Raw genomic sequence first — 27,272 nt, forward strand, 5'->3', positions numbered from 1 at the left:
TTCAAAATGAAAGAATAAAAGCCAGAGCAATGTTATTTGTTAACAACTTTCCCTGTGTGCTTCTGTCGTTGCCACAGTAATGGTTAAAAAACGTAGTATATGGCGCATGCGTACGACGACCTTCATCAGCACCGGCCAGGAAACAGTGCAGAGCAAAGTTTTCCGCCTGCCTCATTGTGTCCCTTTATTACAACACATACATTTTTTAAACCGCAAGCCACCATGAGAAGAACGAGAGCTTCTAGAAGTAAAACTCAGAGTGCTCAAGAAAACGATGAAGTCCATTTAAAAACAGGTTGGTGCCATGTTTCCCGCTGGAAGGTTAGCTTACAGCTAGTTAGCTGCCTGTCCGTCATATGTGGACATGTCTGGGCAAAGTGGAAGATTCATGTTTGTGTTTATTGTTTTTATTTGTAAGACTGTTGACATAAAAAAAATGTCTGTTGTAAATAATGTCAGTAGATCCTGTTAATACCAGCAACTATAACATCAACACAAACTAACAGGTGTACCCCGTAATGCTTTAAGGTACAGGTGGTTCTGTTGATGACTGTGCTCAGGTGTGAAATACATTACAAGTTCTTAATAATACAAAACAACTTAACTCAACTTTATTTATATAGCACCTTTCATACATACTAACATGCAGCCCAAAGTGCTTCACAGAATAACAGAGACAGAAAACAACAGCAATGGTAAAATGATAAAAGGCATGATTATAAATAAAATACTTACTATTATTACTCTTAATTTCAGTATCATTGTTATATTCATTGCTTTATTCAGCTATTTACCTGTTTACTTATTAGAAGTACATAAATACAATTATTTTATTTGATATTATCTTTTCTATTAATCTTATTTTTATGTATGTATGTATATACAGTATATATATAATTTAAATTTGTATATGTATGTATTATTATTTATTTTTCTTTTTTGTATGTGTATATATATATATATGCATTAATATGACTATGTTTAAAAAATGAAAATATGTTTGAAATAATGGACCTATATTATTAAGTTTGCGTTTTGCCAGTATAAAACAGATCTTGTAAAAAAAACAACAAAAAAAACCCCTTAAAAATAAAATAAAATCAACACAGTAAAATTAATAAAATACCGAAGAGGGGAAAGAAAATATAAAATTAAGGTAGCTTTGACAAGATCAGATGAATACATGAAATACATAGATAATTAAATAAGATGAATAAATGTTAAAGCAATGATTAAAATAATAATTAAAAATAATAATGCAGTCCGGGGCTAAAAATAAATTACTCCAAATTAAAAGCTAGATTAAAAAAGTTAGTCTTAAGTTTACATTTAAAAACACCCAGAGAGCTCGCTGTTTTAATGTCCAGAGGCAGAGAGTTCCAAAGCTTGGGGGTGTAAAAACAGAAAGCTCTCTCTCTGTTTGTGTGAGACAGACAAGGAACATTTAAAAGGGAAGCATTTGAGGACCTCAGTGATCGGGCTGGAACATAAAATGACAGGAGATCAGTGATGTATGAGGAGCAAGGCTGTTGAGAGCTTTAAAGAAAGTACTTTAAAATCAATTCTGAAAGAAGCAGGGAGCCAGTTCGACAGTATTGGTTGGCAATGTATTGATTGTTTTTCTACACTTAACCCTAAACTATTAGCTTGTTTGTTGGAGACAATTTGGACTGTGGTTTTAATTGTTCTGTTCTGTTTGTTGTGATGTTTTCAGATTTAACCAGGGCAAACATTTTAAATCAGTGCAGTTTCTGAGTGTTTGAAATGTATGACAGAAGACAGTTTTTAAATTTTATTATTGACAAGTGAATATTCAGGCTACCAAAAATAAAAATGCAGTTTTGCAGTCATTTAAAATAGAAAGCATTAACAACTCTCTTTGTCGCTTCACTCAGTGTGGCAGTGGAAAGGAGATGATGGACAGTGGAAACCATACGCACCTTCAGACTGTGCCTTGTTGGACTTGGCTGTGTCTTCAGGAGAAACCTCCGTCACTCTGACTCTGGGTGCTGGGACAGCCTACGAAGTCAACCTCAAGAAGATGTTCCAGATTAATCCTGTCACAAAGTACAAGAGGAAAATCCGCTCGCAGACGGTAAAAGCAGGTATGTGTGTGTGTTCTGTGTGATTTCTACATTCCCCTGTTTGGATGTTTACTATTACTTTCCATTATTTTGCATTCAAGGCGTACCTTTGTTGTGCTTATTTGTTGTTTTATGACATTTTCTCAACTGTCTTAGCACTTTGCTTAGAAAGAAAGGCCTTATATTGAGTTTTGTAGACCTCATATTTAAAGTATGATTCTCATTTTAAAAGAAGGTGAAAATGAAGCGGGGGGCTTAACTGCTCCTAATGGGGTACCAGTTGAAGTAAAAGAGGAGGAGGAGGAGGAGGAGGAGGAGCAGCCTGCAACAAAGAAGAGGAAAGGGAAAAGCAAAATGGAGAGCAAGATAAAAACAGAAGAAATGCCTAAAGAAGAAATAAAAGGTAAGATAAATGTTGTCCTCATCCTTCTATTACATAATGAAAAGGGATTTTCTAAGGTGGGTCCTTCAAAGCATCATAACTCTTCGATATCTATTCTTTTGTTCCTGTTTAAAGCACATGTTGTTCAGGTTTCCATGTTGGATGTCACTTAGCCTCATTAATGGTTTGTTTCTGCTCCCTGGTCAATGAACAGAGATTGTGAAGACAGTGGTCATGAAAGGAAAAGCCCCAGTGGACACTGAATGCAAAGCCAAAATTGGAAAGGTACAGACAGCATCTTCACTATTTTCCATACTAATTTGAAGATGTGATTTTCATACTGAAATCTCTTCACTGGCTTCCTGCTGCCTGTTGGATCAAGTTTTAAATTCTCAGCCTCACTTTTAGAGCCTTACATGGCCCGGTCCAAGAATACCTGACAGAATTAATTCACCTATACTCCGATCTTTAGGTCCAACTCACTACACCTGCATGACTTAAGAGATGTAGAAATCAAGCTTTTGAAGCCATAGCACCAAACCTCTGGAACTTTTATTTTTGTCTTCCACCAACTCTGTTGCGGCTTTCAAAATCAATTAAAACATCTTTGTTGTCAGGTTTATGCATAGGGTTTATGAGTGTTCATGCTTATCGTTTCTTTTCTTGTACCTGTTTATGCATGGTTTTAATTATGTGGCTCTTTGTGCCACTATACTTTTTATTCTTTTATTTTTGCACAAGCATATTTTTGTTCATGATTTATGACTGTTGTCTGTGAAAAGTACTTTGTAAATATTATTTACTTACTTGATGAATTTTCCTCTCAAGAAATTAAACCCCGTTATGTGGTTTGACATCTGTTTATAGAGCTTTGGATAGCGATGCTCTCCTTTTATAGTAACGGTTCCCTTTTGGGGCCTAACACTTAAATTAATCCCAAACGTCTGATCTTGAATCAGTCGAAAAGTTAAAGTCGTTCCAGTTTAAATGTTTTAAAGGACTGTTGTACTTCAATCAGCTTTTTAGAAACACACAAACTTAATGTTTGAGAAAATCGAGCAAACAGTAGATACAAAGTAATACCTCAGCAGTTATTGATAAGAACGCTCAGTTTTGATTTTGACTCTGGCAAATGTCAAATTTAATAGTGACGAACGATGAAATGGATATTTCGTTAGATTATAATGACAATTTTTTTCTGAGCATACTCATTATTCTGTCTGCTTATTCATCTCTTGTACTCTTTGAGCCTTAGAACCTTTTCCTGTAATCTCCTTGTTCAGAAAATGTTTTTTCTGTGTTTTGTAGAAATAATTATCTTAGTTGTCATCTTGAGTAACCATCCATTTTTTAAAGTTCTTCTTTAAGATGCATTTTCTTTTGTTTATGGTTGTAACTTTTCTATTTCTCCCTCAGGCTCACGTTTACTGTGAAGCAGATGATGTTTACGACGTGATGCTGAATCAGGTAAAATGTTTCAGAGTATTTAATTATAAGTTGACTCAAAAGTGTCTGCTCAATGAGATTTCAGTTCTTGAATTGTTGAGAAGGAATTTTCATTTGTCCTTCTAAATACAGTACCACTCAAAAGTTTGGACACACCTTCAATGGTTTTTATTTATTTTAATTATTTTCAACATAGTAGATTAATACTGAAGACATCTAAACTATGAAATAATCTGGTTTAGCCATAATCTGATTACAACAGTAGTCAAATAGAGCTATCCATTGTGTACTAACCCTACCTCTGAACAACACAACTGATGGTCTCAAACACATTAAGAAGGCAAGTCATTCTACAAATGAACTCTTGACAAGGCTCATGTTCATTAGAAACCATTCCAGGAGACCACTTCATGAAGCAGACTGAGAGAATACCAAGAGTGTGCAAAGCTGTCATGAAGGAAAAAGGGGGCTACTTTACAGAATCTAAAATATGAAACATTCTGCTTTGTTTAACTTTTTTTTTTCATTAAATAATTACATATTTGTTCATTCAGAGTTTTGATGTCTTCAGTATTAATCTACAGTGTTTCAAATAATTCAAATAAATACAAACCCTTGAATGAGAAAGTGTTTCCAAACTTTTGATTGGTAGTGTATATGTTTTTAAATGTTTCATCACAGGGAAATATGCAGCTCCTGTGCTGTTTTCTAAATGAAATTAAAAAAATAAAATAATGACTGACTACTGAATACTAATTCTTAATCTTAATTTTACATTTCATTTTTGTGGGAAAGTAAAAAAATGTCCTGAATCCAACTTTCCACGTCCTCTTTTGTAGACAAACCTTCAATTTAACAACAACAAATATTACCTGATCCAGCTGCTGGAGGACGACAACTCCAAGTCCTACAGTGTGTGGCTGAGGTGGGGCAGAGGTGAGTTTGTGTGCCCATGGTTCTTATTTACTTTTGATAAATGTCTGTAGTTCGCAGGAAGTTCACACAGCTCTGCAGTCTGATCTAAGTGACTGTATGTATTCTGCTGTTTGTTTTTTTAAGTGGGTAAAGTGGGTCAGAGCAGTCTGACAGCCTGTGGTGGAGACCTGCTGAAAGCCAAAGATTTCTTCAAGAAAAAGTGAGATAGTCCAAATATAGAAATATAACTGGAGGTCTGATATTGATGTGAGTGCAGCCAAACTCTGACACGTCTTTTTCAACAGGTTTTTGGACAAGACTAAGAATGACTGGGAAGATCGAGAAGGTTTTGAGAAAGTAGCGGGGAAATATGACATGGTGTTCATGGACTACAGCACGAATGAAAAGGCAAAGAACAACTTCTCCTCGATAATCCTTACATGAGTTTCAGGGATAGACAACGAGGAACAAGAACATTATTTAAAAAATAGATATTCTTGACTGTTCCAGGAGGAGAACCAGACCACGGTGGATACTGCACCCAAAAAGAAGACCTCCAAACTGGATGTAAAGGTCCAGTCTCTCCTGGAGTTGATCTGTGACCTCAAAGCTATGGAGGAGTGTGTGCTGGAGATGAAGTTTGACACCAAAAAAGCTCCCCTCGGTCAGTCTGACAGAATCCAAATCACAGTACAAATACACAAGAATTTATCCTGTTATACTTTTTGATGTTCGACTTCAATCATTCTCAATATGTACTTACATGATATTAGTGTATTCAGCTGATAACAAACATGTAAACGTTATTTTCAAGCCTTCCTTTGTTTGATATGTCCTGTGTCTACCTGCAGGAAAGCTGACCACAGAGCAGATCAAAGCAGGCTACTCTGCGCTGAAGAAGATCGAGGAGTGTTTAAAGAAGAAGGGCAGCAACCGGGAGCTGCTGGAAGCGTGCAACCAGTTCTACACCCGCATCCCGCATGACTTTGGGTGTGTAATATTTGGCCATACAGTTACATAGACTCACTAAAGTTGTTGGAAAACCATAAGACAAGCATTCCTGTGTTGCTGTAATTCTCAGGTTGAAAACACCTCCAATCATTCGCACAGAAAATGAGCTGAAGGAAAAAATAACACTGCTGGAGGTGAGAGGTTGTCCGTGAATTGACATCAGTATGAATGTGTTTATTTAACTCTCTTTCTCATATTCTCTTTGACTCCAACTCGTGTCTTTTTCAGGCTCTGAGTGATATTCAGATAGCAGTGAAAATGGTTCAGTCCAGTGAAAACAGTGACGAACACCCTCTGGATCGACAGTACCAATCCCTGAAGTGTCAGCTGCAGCCTCTGGAGTCCAGCTGTGAGGAGTACAAGGTTTGTGACTGTCTACTAACAGTCATTACCATGACTACACTCAAGGAGTAATGGATACTGCTTCTTGAGATTCATCTGACGCATTAATATCCAACCAGGTCACAAAATGGTATCACTGTGTTAAAACCAGATCTGTCCAAGTCAGTCAGGATCTTTGAAAGCACTGTTTGTTTTTGGTTCATCAGCATCTCCAATCCAAGTTTATTAGTTTATATTTTATTATGTTTTGATCATACTGTACCAAAAACATGTACACTACCACTCAAAAGTTTGGACACACCTTCAATGGTTTTTATTTATTTTAATTATTTTCAACATAGTAGATTAATACTGAAGACATCAAAACCCTACCTCTGAACAACACCACTGATGGTCTCAAACACATTAAGAAGGCAAGTCATTCTACAAATGAACTCTTGACAAGGCTCATGTTAATTAGAAACCATTCCAGGAGACCACTTCATGAAGCAGACTGAGAGAATACCAAGAGTGTGCAAAGCTGTCATGAAGGAAAAAGGGGGCTACTTTACAGAATCTAAAATATAAAACATATTCTGCTTTGTTTAACACTTTTTTGTTCATTGAATAATTTCATATATGTTCTTTCATAGTTTTGAGGTCTTCAGTATTAATCTACAGTGTTTACAGTAATTAAAATAAATACAAACCATTGAATGAGAAGGTGTTTCCAAACTTTTGACTGGTAGTGTATATCCTGTTACATGCACCTCAAAAGTAGAAAGGTAAATTTCAAGTATTTTCCATGATCCATCTTTGGAAATGTTAACGACCAATCATCGATTAATCATTAAAAAAAACGAAAATGTTTTCCATGTCAAAAACAATGCGAAATGCATTTTTCCCCATAATCAAATTTTCCTTCACTACACAATGTATATAACTGACAGCATTGAATAGCTAAGGATCGTATCAAAATGTTAAACACACTGAATATCAACATGAGGAGCAGGCTCATGCTCTCTGCGGACTTACAGTCATTTAAAGTGAAGGCTCAGACTTCAACAAGGGAATTGAACAGAAATATATTTTAGACTCACAGTGTCCAGTTTTCTGTCTACTCGTTCTTATTGAGAAAAATAAGCATGTGTATGTGGCAAGCGGCAACATACAGTCTCAAAATATGAAGCCCATGCGGAAGTGTTATAAACTGCAATACATCGAGAATCCGCTTGAGGCTGGCTGCAGAAACACGGGAAACCACATACACACCCATTCAAAAAAGACGATCTTTGCAGCATTAATAAACATGTTTACAGCCTGGTTCAAAAATGGCTTGGCTCTTCGTAGCTAATTTCTGCCTCTTTACCTCACACTATGCCTAGTTGAACACCTTCAGTCAGCTGATTCACATCCAAACATGCTTTAAACTTAAAACACCTCCCTGATAGCTGAACCAAATATAAGTCCACATGATGTTTGTTCAACGTGATAGAAAATTGAATAAAAAAAATGTGTTGGAGTAAGTTCTTAACATATACTCGATATTTGATTAATTGTTGACATCCCTACTCAGAAGATAGATACATGGATTACTTTATAAACACTCCAGCAGCCAAGGACATACACATTACAATCAAAAGAGACAGATCACAAATACACATTCAGGATAAACTTTTGCAAAGTTGTGCTGAAACAGAGAGCAGCCGGGTGCAGACAGGAAGTTGAAAGTGACATTGGTTGTGTTCTGAGGTTCAGGTGCAAGAGTGCAAGTGGTAACAGTGGTAATGTGAGTAATAGCTGCACATATGATCATACTGGATTGAACCATTATTGCATTGCACTAATTATAATGTTAGTTACATGTATAACATAGAGGATGGATTGTATAACATTCATGTGTTTGTATGACTGACTGAATTGAAACATTGACTGAAACATTTAAAGGAAAAGTTCACCCAAAAATGTGCTTGAAAAAAATTGCTTACTTGTGAGCTCAGTGTGTATTAACATATACTATATTTATATCTGTAATGTCAGTGGTACATAAACAAGCAACATATTCTTGTAGAGCTTCAGATCTGTAAATCGTCGAACAGGGAGGGGTCCACTTTCGCTAAAAACAGCAAGAATTCACAGCAGTAAGATGACAGGATTTAAACTTCTGTGACTGTAACTGTTTTTAAAAGAGAGGCAGGTATATCCTTAGTGGCTGTATTTAGTAACTGGTTCTAAACTTTCCTCTTCTCTGTGTGAAGGTGATTGACAAGTATCTACAGTCCACTCATGCATCCACCCACTCTGACTACACCATGACAGTCTTGGACATGTTCTCAGTGGACAGAGACAGCGAGAGTAATAACTTCAACTCACAGTTACACAACAGGTAAGACATTGCATGACAACTAAATACTTCTGTAAGCTACAATATGGTTTACAGTAAACTCTCCTGTGTCTGTGTCTGTCTTCCAGGACTCTGCTGTGGCATGGGTCCCGACTTTCCAACTGGGTCGGCATCCTCAGTCAGGGGCTCCGAGTGGCCCCACCTGAAGCTCCCGTCACTGGATACATGGTAGGATGGATGGATGGAGAGATACATGCAAACACTGTTTGTTTTTTTTACAACATTTGTACTTTTTTTGTCCTCTGTTTAGAAAAAACTATTAAATACTATAAAAATACTGTGATAGAAATAAACTTAAAATATATATATATTAAAACAAAGTGAGGTTACAGGGTCTGTTAAAACAACGACATGATCAGCTGACAGTTCTGAAAGGGTGAATTAATAAGAAGGTTCGATTTAAATGGATGTTCTTGGTGTTGGTGATGCTCCTCGACATACTTGATACTCTCTGTGGGATTTTTTTTTTCTGAGAGATACTGATTAATCATTTTTGGAATAAAATTATCAACCTCACATCATATTTTGTATTCTAGTGACGACAATTTCTCTGTTTCTGTTCATCCAGTTTGGGAAGGGTATCTATTTCGCCGACATGTCATCAAAGAGCGCCAACTACTGTTTCGCCAGTCAGAGCAATAACAACATTGGACTGCTGCTTCTGTGTGAGGTGAGCTGATTTATTCTTCTCCTGTGGCTAGATTTTTTACTCACCTGTGAGTGGCTGTTAAATATCGTATCAAGTAACTGAGACTCAGTTTACAGCGTGCCAAGTCACATAAATAAAAAACAACCAAACAAACGCAGCATGGATCCTAGGCTGGATCCTTCACATGGATCCTAGAACCATTTAAACCATGTATTGAGTACACTCAGGAAGTGCAGGTGGATGGGAGGATGGATGAATTGATGGATGAAATAAACGGTGGATGGATTATTTTGCCAATTGTGTTCAAACAAGATGACTAAACAAGCAGAGGAATAAATGTACATTATTTATGCACCCATAAAGGTAAACAAGGAATTACAGGCTTCTCTTAAGGTTCCTGTTTTAAGAATATAAATCAATACCTGGTACCCAAAATATACAACACCTTTCTGCATATAAGTAATATAATTACATTTCTATCAATTCTTTAAGGATCATTCTCTCTTCTTCTATCACATACATGCTTCTTTGTTATTTATCAATGACGAAGACACAAAAAGGCAGATTTTACATCTCTTTCTTTATGTTGCATTTCATGGTTAAGATTTCTTAACAACTAGTTTTTATGTTAGTTACTCCTGTCAGTGTTTAGCAGCAGAAGGAATAAAAGAATTTGATTAACTGATATTTCTCCTCTTGGGGGCAAGAAAGCACCGTCCTGAGGCATCAAAGAGAAGAGGTAGTCGTGTGAACATCTGGTCCTGTATTTCAACAGGCTGTAGATATTTTTAATCCTCTACATTCAGATGTTATACGTACATTTAAGTCTTCCTGTATTGTTGAAGACAAATTTAGAGTCTGTTCATAAAGTACCTAATTCTTGGTCATGTTTAGCATTTGTCTGATGTAGACCCAGTTTCTTCTTTCAGTCATAAATGAGTGAATACTTTTGGAGTTTGAAGCTCCTGTGAAGATTAGACATTACCATTAGACATCTTTAATAACAAGGAAAACATCTCTTAAGACTCACAAACCTTTATTTGGCACCTAATTAATGGTGACACTTTGCCCTCAAACCTTTCCTTATCTTATGAATCATGATCTCTCTCTTCTGGTTTGATGGATTTATGGTTTGTGGGTTTATCTTTAGGTAATTACCCGGTGCTGTTATATGTGTTTGATTGAGGAGTTTCATTCTACAACTTAATTATTTTTTATGGCCCTGTGATTTGATAATGTGAAGAAAGTAAACAAGGAAAAAAAACATCATAAAAGTGAATCATACTGTAATTAATTTGAGCACTGCACAAAGAATATAACAAAGAGACAAGCAGGGACTCATTGAGACGGTAGATTTTCCTTTTGAGGGTTTAACTCACTCTAACTTCTTTTCCACATAAACCTGAGATGCTTTCAAAAATCTGTTAAAAACATAGTTTTTTAGACATTATCATTTCATTATCCTTCATATTTTTACTGCATGGTGTATTTTAGGCGTTTTTTGACCGCAGGAACTTTACCCCTGAACTAGGGACTTTTTCAGTTAATCTCCCCCTTAAAAGCCCCTGCTTGAGGGCTAGTACTTTTCAAAGGTCCCGGGACTATCGGGGGCGGGGTCTGCAATGCTGAACATGTCTGATGGGTAGATAATCTGTAGTGTTTTTATTCCGCCCGCCGTCCACAATAACATCACACACCCATCTGTGATTTCTCTTTCTTTCATTAGTTTTTATTTGTTCTATCTTTTTTGTATGTGTGTGTACTTTTCAAAAGAAGAAGCTGTGATTCACTTGATTTAGCAGCTTGTAACAGTAGTCTTCTCTAAACGCACTGCGAATGCGTCTCTCCCGGTGTTACGGTTTTAAAAGTGACCCTGTAAACTGGAGACCTTCAGCTGAACGTAACAGTGTTTTGGGAGTTTACACAGCTGTTAAAACACAGAGGGAGTCCCTGGGAATGCAAACTAGCTAAGTTTTTTATAAAGATTTCAAAATATCCTCATCAGATAAGTATGTAATGATCCCCTAAAGACAGTGTTTTTATTTTTTACATGCTCATCTGTGGCTAATGTGACCATCTCACCTTTTATCTTTAAGTTTTCACTCTCCGTGTGAATCACTTTTTTTACCCTTGCCTGTAAAAGTGCTTCATGAATACCTCTTACTTACTTGCCTCTATTTCTGAAAGTAAAGGAGGAAAAAAATGTGTTGTGCTTATTATATTTGTTATATTGTGGTCTGTTACATTTAGTGGTTAAGTAAGCAGGAGAAACTTAAGGACTCCTGTGAAGAGAAATCGCACCACTAGTTGGTGCTGCAAGGTTATTTATTTCAGTTCTTTCAGTCCACAGCTCACATTAACAATAAAACCAACATGATTTAAACACCACACAACCTGTTGATGCAGAGCTGTTTCATGGTCCTCACTTTGTGTCTGTGTTCGTGCTCTCAGGTCGCTCTGGGTGACTCTAACGAGCTGCTGGACGCTGACTACGAGGCCAATAATCTGCCTGCTGGAAAACACAGCACCAAAGGGCTGGGACAGACCGGACCTGACCCCCAAAACTCTGTCACTCTGTGAGTCTGCTGCATTACACACGCACATTTCATACCGGCCGAACATTGATCTAACAGCGCTCACTGTTACACAACCAAAATCATTGCATTAACTGAGAGTGAGGGTTTACATTAGGAGAGAAAAAAGCACAGAAATATGATGAACACTGCCTCATCATGGAAACAATCAGTTAATAATTTCTTCTTCATGTGTGTGGGGTACAAAGTCAGGGAAGTTAAGGACACAACACAATGTTTGTTACATCTGAGCATAATGTAGTGACACTCAGAGACCCAACATCCTCAGAGTGTTTGGTCAGATCATCTAAACTGTTCATTAAATCCAGCAGACCTTTGTGTTCAGGGCTGTTTTTCGAGCACTTTTCAGGAACTTTTGATGGATTTACGACACAAAGAGGACATTTGGAGTGAAAGTCCAAATATTAACCGCTGACCTCTGTTTGCTCTGCAGTGACTCATACATTAATGGACCGACTCCCCTGTGCTCTCGTTTGTTCTGTGCCCTCTCTCGCTCCGCTACCTCTCCTCCGCAGGTTTCACAATATGAAAAATAATGTGCTGTTACGTAAGAGTCATCTGAGTGGGAAACACCACTAATTTCAACTAGTGATGTCCTTCAAATCTAAATCTAAGGGACAATGCTTCATGTTTGCCTTGTTCTGTGTTGGATAGAGCTGCAATAGCTTGTTTCATCAAAAAGTTATACGAAGGCAAAAATGATATACATACAGTCATGGCCAAAAGTTTTGAGAATGACACAAATATTACATTTTCACAAAGTCTGCTGCTTCAGGGTTTTTAGGTGTTTTTGTCAGATGTTTCTATGGTATAATGAAATACAATTAGAAGCATTTCATAAGTATCAAAAGCTTTTATTGAGAATTACACAGAATTCATGCAATAAGTCAATATTTGCAGTGTTGACCCTTCTTTTTCAAGACCTCTGCAATTCTCCCTGGCATGCTGTCAATCAACTTCTGGACCAAATCCTGACTGATGGCAGTCCATTCTTGCATAATCAATGCTTGTCAGAATTTGTGGGTTTTTGATTGTCCTCCCGCCTCTTGAGGATTGACCACAAGTTCTCAATGGGATTAAGATCTGGGGAGTTTCCTGGCCAAGGGCCCAAAATCTTAATGTTTTGTTCCCCGAGCCATTTTGTTATGACTTTTGCTTTATGGCAAGGTGCTCCATCATGCTGGAAAAGGCATTCTTCATCACCAAACTGCCCTTGGATGGTTGGGAGAAGTTGCTCTCGGAGGACGTTCTGGTACCATTCTTTATTCATGGCTGTGTTTTTAGGCAAGATTGTGAGAGAGCCCACTCCCTTGACCGAAAAGCAACCCCACACATGAATGGTCTCAGGATGCTTCACTGTTGGCAAGAGACAGGACTGATGGTAGCGCTCACCTCGTCTTCTCCGAACAAGCCTTCCTCCAGATGCCCCAAACAATGGGAAAGGGGATTCATCAGAGAAAATGACTTTACCCCAGTCCTCAGCAGTCCAGTCCCTGTACCTTCTGCAGAATATCAGTCTGTCCCTGATGTTTTTACTGGAGAGAAGTGGCTTCTTTGCTGCCCTCCTTGACACCAGGCCTTCCTCCAAAAGTCTTCGCCTCACTGTGCATGCAGATGCACTCACACCTGCCTGCTGCCATTCCTGAGCAAGCTCTGCACTGGTGGTGGCCCGATCCCGCAGCTGTAACACCTTCAGGAGACGGTAACCATGGCTAACAGATGAGGAACAATGGTGTCATGCACCATCTTCCTTTTAAAGTGTCCAGTCACTCAATCATGACAGATTGATCGCCAGCCTTGTCCTCATCAACACCCACACCTGTGTTAATGTGTGTGACACCTGTGTGTCATTGAAATTATGTTAGCTGGTCCTTTTGTGGCAGGGCTGAAATGCAGTGGAAATGTGTTTTTGGTGATGAAGTTCATTTTCAAGGCAAAGAGGGACTTTGCAATTAATTGCAGTTGAGCTGATCACTCCTCATAACATTCTGGAGTATATGCAAATTGCCATTATAAAAACTGAAACAGCAGACTTTGTGAAAATGAATAGTTGTGTCATTCTCAAAACTTTTGGCCATGACTGTAGAGTAGGTCAAGGTTTTAAGAAGTGAGTTTGCTGCTTTTCTTGGAGACTCATGGTGGTACTGAGAGGTGAATTGAGTATCTCAGAGTTATAGACTGTTTGTTGGACATGGACATTTTATGACATGGTGTTTTGCTGCACAATGTCGTGATGGATGTTACTGTATACTGATGTTTTAAAGACTAAAATATGTATTGAAAGAAAGAGGGTTTTAATAAGAGAATTCGAAAACTGATAAAGATAACAGCAACACTTGTTTAACGCTATCAGCTGCAACATAGCTGTGAAAATAAATCAGATGATGGGAAGTTAATTTGGTTGGATTTTAGATTGATTTTGGTTTATTTATTAGATTTTTTAACAAATATGCCAACATGTTGCAGTTAGAGCTTCTCCTATGTTCAATTGTAAACTTTGAAGCATTAGATTTTGCACAAGTTACAAAGAGGTTACGATACACAGCTGCACAAAAAGGTACATTTGTGGGGCACATTTATATGTAGGGCACTAGAATTGGTTATTTGTCAACAAAAAATAAACAAAACTGTCATTTTTATCAATAATTGAAAAAATGCAAAAGCCCAGCTCACTGTCATGTGCTGTCTTGTTGCTTTCATCAGGCAAAAGGTGAGGCCTTGGACCAAATCGTGTAATCCTATTTTAGCCAGTTTTTGATGATGACACTGCTCTACTACACACCCATACTAGGAAATATATGTGCACATTTTTTAAATATTTATATTTATTAACAAAACAATGAGACTGGCTCTGGATTTACTAGAAGTCACATACACACAAATTCAAAGAAGCCGATCTTTACAGCAGAAATAAACATGTTTACAGTCTGGTACAAAAGACCAGTGTAGTCTGGATAGCTCATTTCTTGATCGGCCTGCACTGTACAGGGGGGGAATTTTTCATAACTCAGCAACTCAAAGGTATTAAGATTACGAGTTTTCCATAAGGAGAGGTACAGCTGACTTGATTGACAGGGGGCAACACTGTAGCTGTTGGCGAGGAGACTCAAAGCCCGCCTCTTTACCTCACACTAGCTCAACAGCAGTTAGGTTGACTATAGCATTTCCAATATGGCTCCTGCCGACGATTGGCTTCGAAACAGTGCTTCAGAAACAGATGGCTGACGTCACGGATAATACGTCCATTATTCTTACAGTCTATGGTTTTTAAATTTAGAAATTAGATCATAGATTGTAGCCCTAAGTATGAATATATTTCACATTACTGCCAACTTGTTTTCAAGTGTCTTTATCAATACCTTTTTGATTAGAGAGGCTTCTTCCAGTTTTGAGTCTAAAGTTTCTGCATGTTCATTTCAGTTATGTGCTGCATGGACAGAATGTATTGACTCTCTGAAAGCTTGGAAATGTAATAAAGAACCACAGATAGTGACCACTTACTGTGTTAGAAGTTCCTGTAATTATACTGATAATAATATTTTTTAAAAAGTGCAACCTTAAAATTTGTTCTCTCTGTCTCAGGGACGGTACGATGGTGCCGATGGGTCCGGGGAAGAAGACGAAGGTGGCTCGAACCAACAGTTACTCACTCCTCTACAATGAGTTTGTCGTTTATAACCCCGCACAGACTCGCATGAAGTACCTGCTGCGGGTCAAGTTTAACTACTCGTCACTGTGGTGAGGCTGAATATGAGTCTGTGTAAAGTTAGCTGAGATTCAGCCGCTGGTTTTTGGGAGAGGATGTTAAAACCTGAACACACAGATCCTTTTTGGTGGATGACATAAATGTTTACTTTCTCGGTGATGAAGAACTGCAAAGGATTTCTAGATTAATTGACGAGTTGATCAACAGAAAATTATTAGCAACTTTTTTGGTGCTTCTCAAACAAGAGGACTTATCTTTGTACTGACACCTGATGTCTTTGGGTTTGAATCCACCTAAATCTGGCATTTTATGGACCAGCAATTCATGCATCTTTAGTAAATGCTTTCAATTTAGATAGAGCCTTGCAGTAGGGTCCACGGTGGGTTTGACGAATCTGAATGGGAAAAACTGACAAAACTGCTTCTCTTCTCTACGGTTTGTTCCCTCGTGTCATTAAACCTCCATGTCAGGTTTGGAAGTCAGGGAGTTGTCCAGTTATTTCTAAATACTGCTGGGTTAGGTGAGTCAGACTGCAGCTTTATTTTACTGCTTCCTGAGCTTTGTTGAGGTGTAAACGGTGAGGAAGGGTCCATGTTATATAGAATGAAAACATTGCACTACTTTTTGTCTATTTGTCTTTATACTGTGTTCATCTTCACATCAATGTAAGCATTGCACTGTAACGCATGTTATGTATGAATCTATGCTTTGCATTTCTTTCTCTCAGTCGATGAAACAGAAAGGCCTTACAGATGTTTTGGATTTTTAGTGTTTATGTTTTTGATGACGTAATGAAATTCAGGAGTTCTGTAGCCTGAATCTGAATAACTGATGAGGTGCCATTGCTTGAGTCCTACTAACATAAAAAGACATTGAATGGTTTGTTTTTATCATTGACGGCCACATTTTTAACCACACAATGAAAAACACTGAAATTATAAACTGTTCATATATTTCTATGTTTATTTTTGTTTATGTAAACCAGACACAAAGACAACATTCTGTAAAAAAAAAAAAAAAGAAAAGTGACTAATTCATTTATTGTTGCATACATGGGATACGGTTATTATACAGACACAAAACCAATAATAAAGGACAATTTCTTTGTGAGTACAGCATAGAGTGTCTGTTTATGTGTGTGTGTGTGTTTGTGTGTACGCATGCGTGCATTTGTGCATGGACAAGTTGTTATATGTGTACAGTTTCACTTCTTCCCCAGCAGGTAGAGGAAGATGATTATTATGTCCAGGTAGATAATGAGAGCAGCGGTGACGTAATCCTCCGGATCCACGCGGTTACTCATCGTCCCCGTCAGCAGCTGGACGTCGATCATCAGGAACTGAGAGAGAAAAGTCAGTGACGGGGTGAGAGAAGTGTTACAGATATGATATATTTTATAGTAAAAAAAAAAAAAAAAAAAAAGGTAAGATAATGAGACAGATAAATGAGATTACAGATGGCTAAATTCTCTTCATCTGCTTCAGTTTTAGAAATCATATACAGGTGACGTAATGAGATTAGAAATGATTAATAGCTTGTAATGATTATTTCAAAGTTAATTCAGACTACCAGGATGTACTTCCTACACTGTAATTAGACAACCATAGACCATATAATAAAGGTGAAAACCTGGATAGAAGCAGAAGCTGTGGTATCATTTCTGCTTTAGCACCTCGAACCCTCACTGCCAAACGATTCGGTCTGCATTAGTAAATCTGCAGGATTTTGTTCTGTCTTTTCCTCAATAAGAAGAATGTAATCATCATCATGATCGTAGACATGGTTTATCTCTCTTACTAGTGCAAACAGCAGAGCCCCCAGACATCCATAGGCGATCTGAGCCACGTGGGAGTAGTAGAAGCTGCAGATGATCCCAAACAGCACCAAGTCCAAAGCCAGAATCATCAGAACTCCGGTACAAGCTGTGAAATCATAACGAGTCTGCAAACAACACAGAAAGACATCAGCACGTTCATTCATTTCATGAATAATGTTTAAGTTAAGACTTTCTTTTTTTTAATGAATGAGTGCTCATTAAAGAAAACAAACACCAGGAAAATCCATGATACATGTTGTTCAATATAGTTAACAAATAAATCTAATTCATATTGCACAGCCCAGCTACACACAGGGTCAATACACTTTAATATATAAGTGTGTGGAAATAGGAATATTTAGCAATGTCTTAACAGTCAGATTTTAGACTGAATCACTCCCTTGCTCACCCCTCCCATGAAAAAACAGTGGCCTTTAATGAAAAGAAGTTCCTGTGATGCATGATAAGTATGATCCTCCATTTGTCAAGTGTTTACCATTAAATAGGTGTATCAGTACAATGAATATTGTATCCCATTCCTACCAAGTCTGTTCTGTTGCTACGTACTACACACTACCTTTAACGGGAAATTTGCTGTTGTCAAATTTTATTGATGATAAAAACAAAACTTGTCATTAGTCATTTTTAATTTTTAGTCGTTTTTTTTTTCAGGAGAAATACATAAAATCAAAATTGATTAAATTTATTTTTTTGTAAAAAATAAAATAAAATAAAATTGGGGTTTTTATTTCTTGGCTATATCGCCCAGCCCTAATATAAAGTATATATGTTGTATATCATATTTATTAAAACTTATTATATCCTGGACTTGTATTATTTACTTCCTGTTTTAACTACAAAGCTATCTATTGCAGAATAGTCTTATCTGCACAGAATGGGCAAGTGAGAAATACAGCCTGGAGTCCTGTAATATAAAAAATGATAATTCATTTTGGAGTTTGCCTGTAATTGTTAAAAATGTAGCGTCTTTTAAGAAGACCACGAATTAATAGGGAGGCACTGTAGCTTGAGTATTGTTTAGTGTTACTTGTATCTGTTGTTTATCTGATGAATAAGCAAAGTTGTAAGATGATACATCAAGACAGGGCTTCAGCTTCAGCTACATATTAATATTCAATCTTCTAGTGTGTCATATTTTAGGTCCAAATAGTGTCTGTCAATATTTACAGTCCTGTTTTCAAAACAGTTAGGGTGCTGTGTAAAATGTAAATAGAAACAGAATATGTTTACTAGAAAACACTGAAACCTCATATTACATGTTGAAACTGAGGACTCAGTGTTTTTAAATCTTATTAACCAATTTTGATCTGATACCAACAACACAAACAAAAGTAGGGACAGGATCATGACTACAAGTCTGTTTCACCCTGTCTTCTTTTAACAGAATCAGCAGATTTCAAAGTTTAGTAAATCATCAGTCTGTTTCTTTTCACATTCAACACAGCGTCTCAACTTTCTTTGGTTTAGGGTTGTAGAAGAGTCTTTGTCTACAACGTATATCTTCCAGGCAAAGGTATGTCATGTTTTGTTCACCCGATAGCCTCAGCAAAATATATAACATTTTGCATAAGGCATAAATATATAGGATCCGAAAAGCTGCTATTGAAAATGTACTTATTATTTAATGTGTTATTGTTTTGATGTATTAATCATTTCACACTTCTTTTGATACTGCAGCACTCCTTCGCAACATATCCCGTCCTGAAGTGAAGTATCAGTTTCCTCAATCAGGAACATCTGAAGGTGTTACTTCAGAATTAGTAAATAAAGCCAGTTTTACTAAGAATTACCACAGAGCACTAGTGTCTACAGGAACATCTTGGGCGAAGCTGGGTTTTCTAACCTGTGCAGAGAATGCAATGATTGCAAAACAAATGGCCAGAGTTACTCCAATCGTGATGACAACAGCAGCAGTGTCGTGAAAGGAGGCGACCGTTCCCACCATGTACGACATGCTCAGAGTGACCAGAACCTGTAGGGAGAAAAGTCAGTGTGTCAGATTGTATCACCAAAATACTAGAGGAAGATTTTAAACCATAGTGTGCTTTATTTAAAACTTCAAGAATTAGAGGTACTGTAAAGTCTTCAAAGGATGGTAGTCCTTTAGAGAGCCAATTAAAAAAGGAACATGATGGTTAGTGCACTTTTAACCCCATCGTTGTTTGTGCCCTGGCTGCCTTTTGCATTTTAGAATACAGGAAGTGCCTTTCCCCATTGCACAGCTGACAAAACCTCAACGGCTGACAGTGAATCTGAGCATGTCAAAACAACTTTAGAGGAAACTGAGGTTTTAACTGCCAATCAATACAAATAACAGAAAGAATAATGTTTTTTAAACCCTGTCATTGATTTATGTAGAATTAAAAGTTTGACACATATAAGTGAATACAATTTTAGCTTAACTTGGTAACTAGATGCTCCTACTAAACTTGATTAAGATTGTTCATGTGGATTGGTGTGATATGATTGTGATTATTTTTGATTAATGCCAGCAGTATATATCTTTGGGGTTTCATGCTCTTGTTATTCGTGTAACCCACCAGTCCCACAATGTTCCACGGGTGACGCCGACTGAAGGACTGGCAGCAGCTGAGGGGGATGGCGACAATGAGAAAGATGAAGAAGGAGCTGAGGTAGGCCCACAGGTTGTGCTTCACTGCCTCTTTGACCACACTGGAGAAGGTGAACACACACACCACGCTGAAGGTGACCAGAAGCATGATAGTCACAATGCTGAACACCTGCACAGGGAAAGATTGAGAGCAGCAGACTGAAAAATTAAGACTTTCAACACTGAAAAGTTGGGGGCAAAATTTGAAATCAAACTGATAGTACAGGTGAAAAAAATCAGCTAACTGCAATGGGCTGCACCATCCTTACTCAACTGTAACACCTTAAGACCACAAAGTTCATAAAAATGAATGAGTGAGTGAAGCTGTCAAAGAAGCTACCCAACAGTGATAACAATATGAGGAAACATCCATCCTCTGCCAAAGTATAAGTGGTACCAAATGACCACACTTACTGAGAGGCCTTGTTACCATGTTATGGTAAGGTAGCATATCCTATGTTATTTAATTGTACCGTGTCAAATCGTGTCATATCGTATCTTTTCATTTCGTATCTTGTCATATCGTATCATATTGCACCATATAGTTTTGTATCATTTCATATTGTATCGTTTCGTTTCGTATTGTATTGTATCACATCCAATATCATATAATATTGTATTGGAGACATTTCCTATTGTATCTTATGGTATTGTATCGTAAGGTATCTTACCGAACCGTACCATATCGTATCATACTGTATCTTATCGTATCGCATCTTTTCGTATCACAACACATCAGATTGTATAGTCTTGCATCATATGGTATCATATTGAAGACATATCCTATTGTATCTTATGGTATTGTATCAAATCGTAACATACTTCATCGTATCACATTAGAGTCATATCCTATTGTATCCTATAGTATTGTATTCTATCGTATTGTACCGAACTGTACCATATCGTATAATACTCTATCTTATCGTATCATATTGTACCGTATTGTATTGGAGTCATGTCATATTGTATCATACCGTATCGTATCATACCGTATCATACCGTATCATACCGTACCGTACCATACCGTATCGTATCGTATCATATCGTATCATACCGTATCGTATCATATCGTATCGTACGTATCATATCGTATCGTACTGTACCGTACTGTATCGTATCGTATTGTATCATACCATATCATACCGTACAGAATCGTATTGTATCGTATCATACCGTATCGTACGTATCATATCGTATCGTACCGTACCGTATTGTATCGTATCGTATTGTATCATACCGTATCGTACCGTACCGTATCGTATCATACCGTATCGTACCGTACCCTATCGTATCGTATCATACCGTATCACACCGTATCATACTGTACCGTACCGTATCGTATCATACAGTATCGTATCATACCATATCGGATCGTACCGTATCCTACCGTACCGTATCGTATCATACTGTATCATATCGTATCATACCGTATCGTATCATATCATATCGTACGTATCATATCGTATCGTACCGTACCGTACTGTATCATATCGTATTGTATCATACCATATCATACCGTACAGAATCGTATTGTATCGTATCATACCGTATCGTACGTATCATATCGTATCGTACGTACCGTATTGTATCGTATCGTATTGTATCATACCGTATCGTACCGTACCGTATCGTATCATACCGTATCGTACCGTACCCTATCGTATCGTATCATACCGTATCACACCGTATCATACCGTACCGTACCGTATCGTATCATACAGTATCGTATCATACCATATCGGATCGTACCGTATCCTACCGTACAGTATCGTATCATACTGTATCATATCGTATCATACCGTATCGTATCATATCATATCGTACGTATCATATCGTATCGTACCGTACCGTACTGTATCGTATCGTATCGTATTGTATCATACCATATCATACCGTACAGAATCGTATTGTATCGTATCATACCGTATCGTACGTATCATATCGTATCGTACCGTACCGTGTTGTATCGTATCGTATTGTATCATACCGTATCGTACCGTACCGTATCGTATCATACCGTATCGTACCGTACCCTATCGTATCGTATCATACCGTATCACACCGTATCATACCGTACCGTATCGTATCATACAGTATCGTATCATACCATATCGGATCGTACCGTATCCTACCGTACCGTATCGTATCGTACCGTACCGTACTGTATCGTATCATACTGTATCGTATCGTATCATACTGTATCGGATCGTATTGTACCGTACCATATCGTACCGTACCGTACTGTATCTTATCATACCGTATCGTATTGTACCGTATCGTACCGTATCGTACCGTATCGTACCGTACCGTACTGTATCTTATCATACCGTATCGTACCGTATCGTACCGTATCGTATCGTATGGTACCGTATCGTATCGTATCATATCGTATCATATTGTATCGTATGGTATTAAATCCTATCATAACGTACTGCAGCGTATCAGAGTCATCTCATATTGTATCCTATGGTATGGTATGGTATCGTAGACTGAGGAACAGTATTGTATTTTATCATAAACTTTTGATCATATTCGACTTTCCTGTGCTCTGTTGTTTTTGGTAGGTTTTTCACCAGTCATGGTGTTTCAAACTTCTAACACCTGGTGAGGATGGATGTTCTGTACTCAATTCATTAAAACAAGTCAGTTATTTTGACAGCTTGGCTCACTCGCTGATTCATTTTGATGAACTTTAAGTGAAGCTTGTGGTGTTGAGGTGTTACATAGTGGTCTATATTTGAGTAACATTTGTTGGGAAATGTCTCATGAGTGGTTGGACTATTGGGATTTTTATTTTGTTGCATTTTTGATCATTATATAACCTCTGTTGTAGTCATGAGATCATTTTCATCATTAGCAGAGAAAGTCAGCAGTGGGGTTCATTAAAAACCTCAACCCAGCACAGCAGGCACCAACAACTCTTCAGCTGTGTAAAACATTGGACATTAGGTGATCTTCAATTTGCATATCACTCTTGAGCTTCCTACTCATTATTATTTCCATGATCACTTCAAAGGTTTCAAATGTCAAGTACTTTTTCCTTCTCTCAGGTAGATTAATGGGAATGGTTTTAAAAGGCCCAGGAAGGTAAAGTTATCCATCAAAGTAGAGCAAAAAACATGTATGTCACAAGTTTCTGTTGCAGGAAAATCACCTTTTAGGACCCTCAAAACCAGGTTCAGAAGTTCTGTTTGAGAGTAAAGATCAAATGAAAAGATTTAAACTCCTCAAATCATTTTCACAACCCAAAACACATCTCTTTATTTGGAGATTAATCATCAGCAGCCCCCTTGTAGAGGTCGGTAGCAAAACTTGACAAAAAGTTGTACAAACCTTTCTAACAAAGGCTCTTCTCACTGTCTTGTCCTCGAAAGGTGAAGGTTCTACAGGTTCAGTTGTGTCAGGCATGGTGTCGGGGTTCATGTCGCTGACAGACGGGTCATCATTGGTCGGCTTGGAAGCAAAAGTCGGCTCTTCTTTGGATGGAGGGTACATATCTGGGTCAGCAGAGTAGGGTGGAGGCTGCTGCTCCTGGTAGTTGTATGACGGTGGTGATGGTGATGGTGGCTCTGGGGATGCATCAAACCGTGGAGCATCTGCTGTCTCTTTGGATGCGAGAAAATCTGCTGTGTCTGACATTCTGGAGGAAACTGTGGGCGAAAGTGAGGGTTTGTTCAGCTTATATGGCTCCTATAGCTTAACACAACAGTGCAGAGGACAATTCAGTTGACAATGTTCAAGACAGCCAGAGAGACAGGAAATGTGGAGAGGAGAGTGAGGAATGAGGTGCACTGAAGGGCCAGTGCTGCTGCAAAGAGGGATACAACCTCTGTGCACAGGACGCACACCTCAACCACTGAGCTAACCAAACGCTCAGGTTTCTTCAGGTTTTTTTCTGTTCCTCCACTTCTTCTACAAATTAATTTTTTAGTTAAGCTCTCATTATTTATGTCACAATTATTCTTAATTCGGCACTCTGCCCTTAGTGGATGGAGGGAGAAAAATATATACATGAAAGTATGCAGAGGCTCCTGACTTGCTTTGGTATGTAATTTAGCCTCCATTTTTGAACAATATATAAATACAAGCTCATGTAATCAGTTAAAAAAGGAAAAATCTGTTAAAAAGGGAAGTCCCTGATGTGTTAACAAAGCTCCAGTGAGGAACTTTCATTTTCTGTAAATATTCAATCTTCTTCCTGACAGTCTTGTTTGCTTTTGGAGGTCATATATTTCAGTCTGTTTCATAACCAGCTAAATAATTCCTCACAGGAACTTTAAGTATAACGTATGATGTCTTTATTAACTGAACTTGTGAGATAGTGCTGATACACTATGAATATCATGCCTGAGTGCTGCTTCATTTAGAGAGCATTGATATCTGAAAATGGGGAGGGAGAACCAAACAACAGATGTCACTGCCTGTTGTTCTTTTGAATCTCTCTTATTGTTTCTATTTCCACACACTGGTGATTTTTCCTTTTTTTTGCTCATCAACTTTACCATCACCGTCCAACAGAGGCTTCCAAACCATACAAGGTATACACTATATACAGGCACACAGGTTGGTTTACATAATATAGGACTTTTTGAACACAACCACACCTGCTGCTGTTGCTGCTTTGTTTCTCAATAAAGTAACACCAGGAAGTATGAAAGCTTGAAATGTGAGGCCTTTTCTCTTACACTGTGTGAAAACACTGTGAAGACCAGAGTTGTGTCAGGTCATTTCATATATGGTTTCATGTGTTCTGCAACAGTCATGACACCTGGTGCAGTTTCTGTTTTAATCCAGAGGTTGCATTTCCCCTGTTTACAATCACTGAAGTATTATAGTAGCAAGACAGTGGGGTCTTTTTAAACAACTAGGTAAGGTATAATGTTTTGTGAGCGGGTGATAATGCAAATTGGAATCTTGTCTCACTCAGATTTCATGGTCGGTAGCGCTTCCTTGGCAACAGATTCTTATCAGCCTCCTCGCTGGATGAATAAAACTGAACATTTCAATTCATGGTCAAGTTAAGACGCCTGTAAACATAAATGTTGCAAATGTCACAGCTTTAAACATTGTTGCTATCATCACTACTTCTTATGGTTGAAGTGACTTTGTAGAGATCAGCAGCTCAGAGATGCTCTCAACAGCTCTGACATCAGTGCCTGAATCGCAGGATAGGATGTTGCTCCACAACTGTCATTATTTCCTCACTCACAAGACAAGCCTGATACGGACACAGATAGATTTGCCACAGTGTCACTGTCAACAGGTAGAGGTGAAATGTGCCGGACTCCTTTCTACAGATTGATTTGATTATTGATTTGATGTGAGGTGTATTGTCAAGTTGCACAGGTTTCGATTAATTTATTTGACTTGACCTTTATTGTACTGTGCAATGATACTACTGTCCTAATATTATACGGGTCTGCTGATATTGATGGAAGTTATTGGCCTTATTTGGGCGCATTACAAATTCATCAGCAATGAAGTTTCATACAGTATATCATCTGGAGATGTTCTTTCATATTGTTATCTTATACTTGGCCACGATTGATTGACATAAAACAAAGTGCAGAGAACCAAATCAAAAACAGGGATGGGTCAGGGGGTCATTTTTTTGTTTTTGTTGTCTAATTTCATTTAAAGACGATAACAGATTTTCTGTTACCTTGCCATTCTTTCTCCTTCCTCTGCTCTCCTTCTTTTAAATGTCTTTGAAACATTTTGTATCCTTATTTCTATTATTTAAAATAACAATATTAAGCACAAAATGTTTCCCTATATTTTTCGGAAATAAAATATGATTAAAATATGTTAATATATATGTATACATATAGCTTCCACATTAAAACCACTTGATGCCGTTTTTCACTTTATCACCGGTGATAGTTACAATACTCATCACTGCGTCCTTTACAGAAAGGTGGGATGGTCTTCTCTGACTGAAAGGCGTGATTTGCACTCATACCTCTTTATTTATAAAGCGCTTGTTGGGATTCTATCTTCATATATATCATCCATGCTAGTTTGGTCCTCTGGAGCACAACACACAAGATCCACTGAATGGCTCACTCTCCAGGTTCCTAAAGTTAATTCTGAGCTGGGAAGATCCGCTTTTGGCTTTTTAGCACCATCTGTGTGGAACTCACTTCAAAGCACTTTAAAAATGAATGCACTGGTTTCTTTTAGTTATTTTAAATCATTACTTTTAAACTTTTTAACCTCTGATTGCACCTGTTTAAACTGACTTTATGTTAGCATTACTTTTTAATGGTTTTAACATTACTTTTTAATTGTTGTTTGTTTTTAATTGATCATCATTCATTATCATCAGGTTTTATCTTTTATTTGCTTGTCATGCATTTTAATGTTTCTTTTATATGCTTGACATCATTGTAAATGAGGGCTTTGCTCTCAATGATTTTCAAGTTTAAACAAAGATAATTATTTATACATTTTGGCTATGTATAAAAGTGTTTGCCTAATTGCACATTAAATAATCAGCCCTTTTAAGTCCTTTGCATTGTCATGATGTATAATAGCACACATCCACAAAGACATTGCCTCTTTTCATTCCAATAACAAAAAGAAATCAGTGTATCTGCCATGACATGGAATCTGATATCACTGAGCTCAGACTTTTCCAGGAAGCTCCACTGACACCAACATTCAAAAGATAGACATGGCCCATAACTAAAAATAACAAAATCTTAACAGAACAATGTAGAAAGAAATGTATTTATTGGGATAAACCCCTTGAGATGTGCCATCTTGTTTTAGAACTGAAGCAGAAGAACAGAAATCAGCCTCCGTTCTTTTTTATTCACACCTGTTTATCCCAGTATTGAAAGTAAAAGTTTTCTTTGAACCAGGTTTTATAAATACTTTAAATAACATGTCAAACCTTGAGGTGGTGAGGATTTTCACAAACGATCACATAAATGAGTATACAGTATATTTTGAGTGACAGATCTCAAGCTGACAAACGATTGTAGATACTTTGGGGTTTATTTGAAGCAAAAGGAGTAATGGTTCAAAAGGTGCTGATGAGACTAATGAAAGCCTGATGTGAGCAAATACATTTCCTTTTTAGTTTTTAATTGCAAAGTTTGAAACAGTATCATTTGTTAAAAAATGCAGTAGCATAAAGCATATGATTAATGTAAAGCTATATCAAAAGAGAATAAAGTGAATGCTCTGCTTACCTTCTCTGCAGGCTTGTATCAGAGGTCAACGAACACCACACTGCTGTGGGAGGAAGACACTTCTCAGAGGGTATCATAAAGGCCAGTCGAACAACCTGCGGTTCAACGTTTAA

The 27,272-nt window shown here is 37.6% G+C and overlaps 2 protein-coding genes across 3 annotated transcripts; one reads left to right on the top strand and one right to left on the bottom strand.

Annotated features, from left to right (window-relative positions):
* The first annotated feature begins 98 nt into the window (after positions 1–98).
* parp2 (poly (ADP-ribose) polymerase 2) lies at positions 99–16,630 on the top strand. Of its 2 annotated transcripts, none has more exons than XM_034702551.1 (17): positions 99–295; positions 1,896–2,105; positions 2,332–2,487; positions 2,681–2,751; positions 3,883–3,933; positions 4,752–4,848; positions 4,972–5,047; positions 5,133–5,235; positions 5,338–5,491; positions 5,679–5,817; positions 5,909–5,972; positions 6,067–6,201; positions 8,418–8,545; positions 8,632–8,731; positions 9,132–9,233; positions 11,664–11,788; positions 15,389–16,630. In XM_034702551.1, the coding sequence occupies exons 1-17, from the start codon at positions 100–102 to the stop codon at positions 15,546–15,548; spliced, it is 2,067 nt and encodes a 688-aa protein (XP_034558442.1). In that variant the 5' UTR covers position 99; the 3' UTR covers positions 15,549–16,630. The 2 variants fall into 2 exon arrangements, with proteins under 2 accessions (XP_034558442.1, XP_034558441.1); XM_034702550.1 differs by having other exon boundaries at positions 100–295; positions 2,317–2,487.
* si:ch211-284o19.8 (protein lifeguard 1) lies at positions 16,533–27,272 on the bottom strand. Its single transcript, XM_034702554.1, has 6 exons — positions 27,160–27,272; positions 23,294–23,610; positions 19,890–20,090; positions 19,193–19,321; positions 17,310–17,453; positions 16,533–16,851 (listed from the first exon to the last, which is right to left on the bottom strand). The coding sequence occupies exons 2-6, from the start codon at positions 23,597–23,599 to the stop codon at positions 16,717–16,719; spliced, it is 915 nt and encodes a 304-aa protein (XP_034558445.1). The 5' UTR covers positions 23,600–23,610; positions 27,160–27,272; the 3' UTR covers positions 16,533–16,716.

This window comes from Notolabrus celidotus, chromosome 15, assembly GCF_009762535.1.
Source record: "Notolabrus celidotus isolate fNotCel1 chromosome 15, fNotCel1.pri, whole genome shotgun sequence".
NCBI lineage: Eukaryota > Metazoa > Chordata > Actinopteri > Labriformes > Labridae > Notolabrus > Notolabrus celidotus.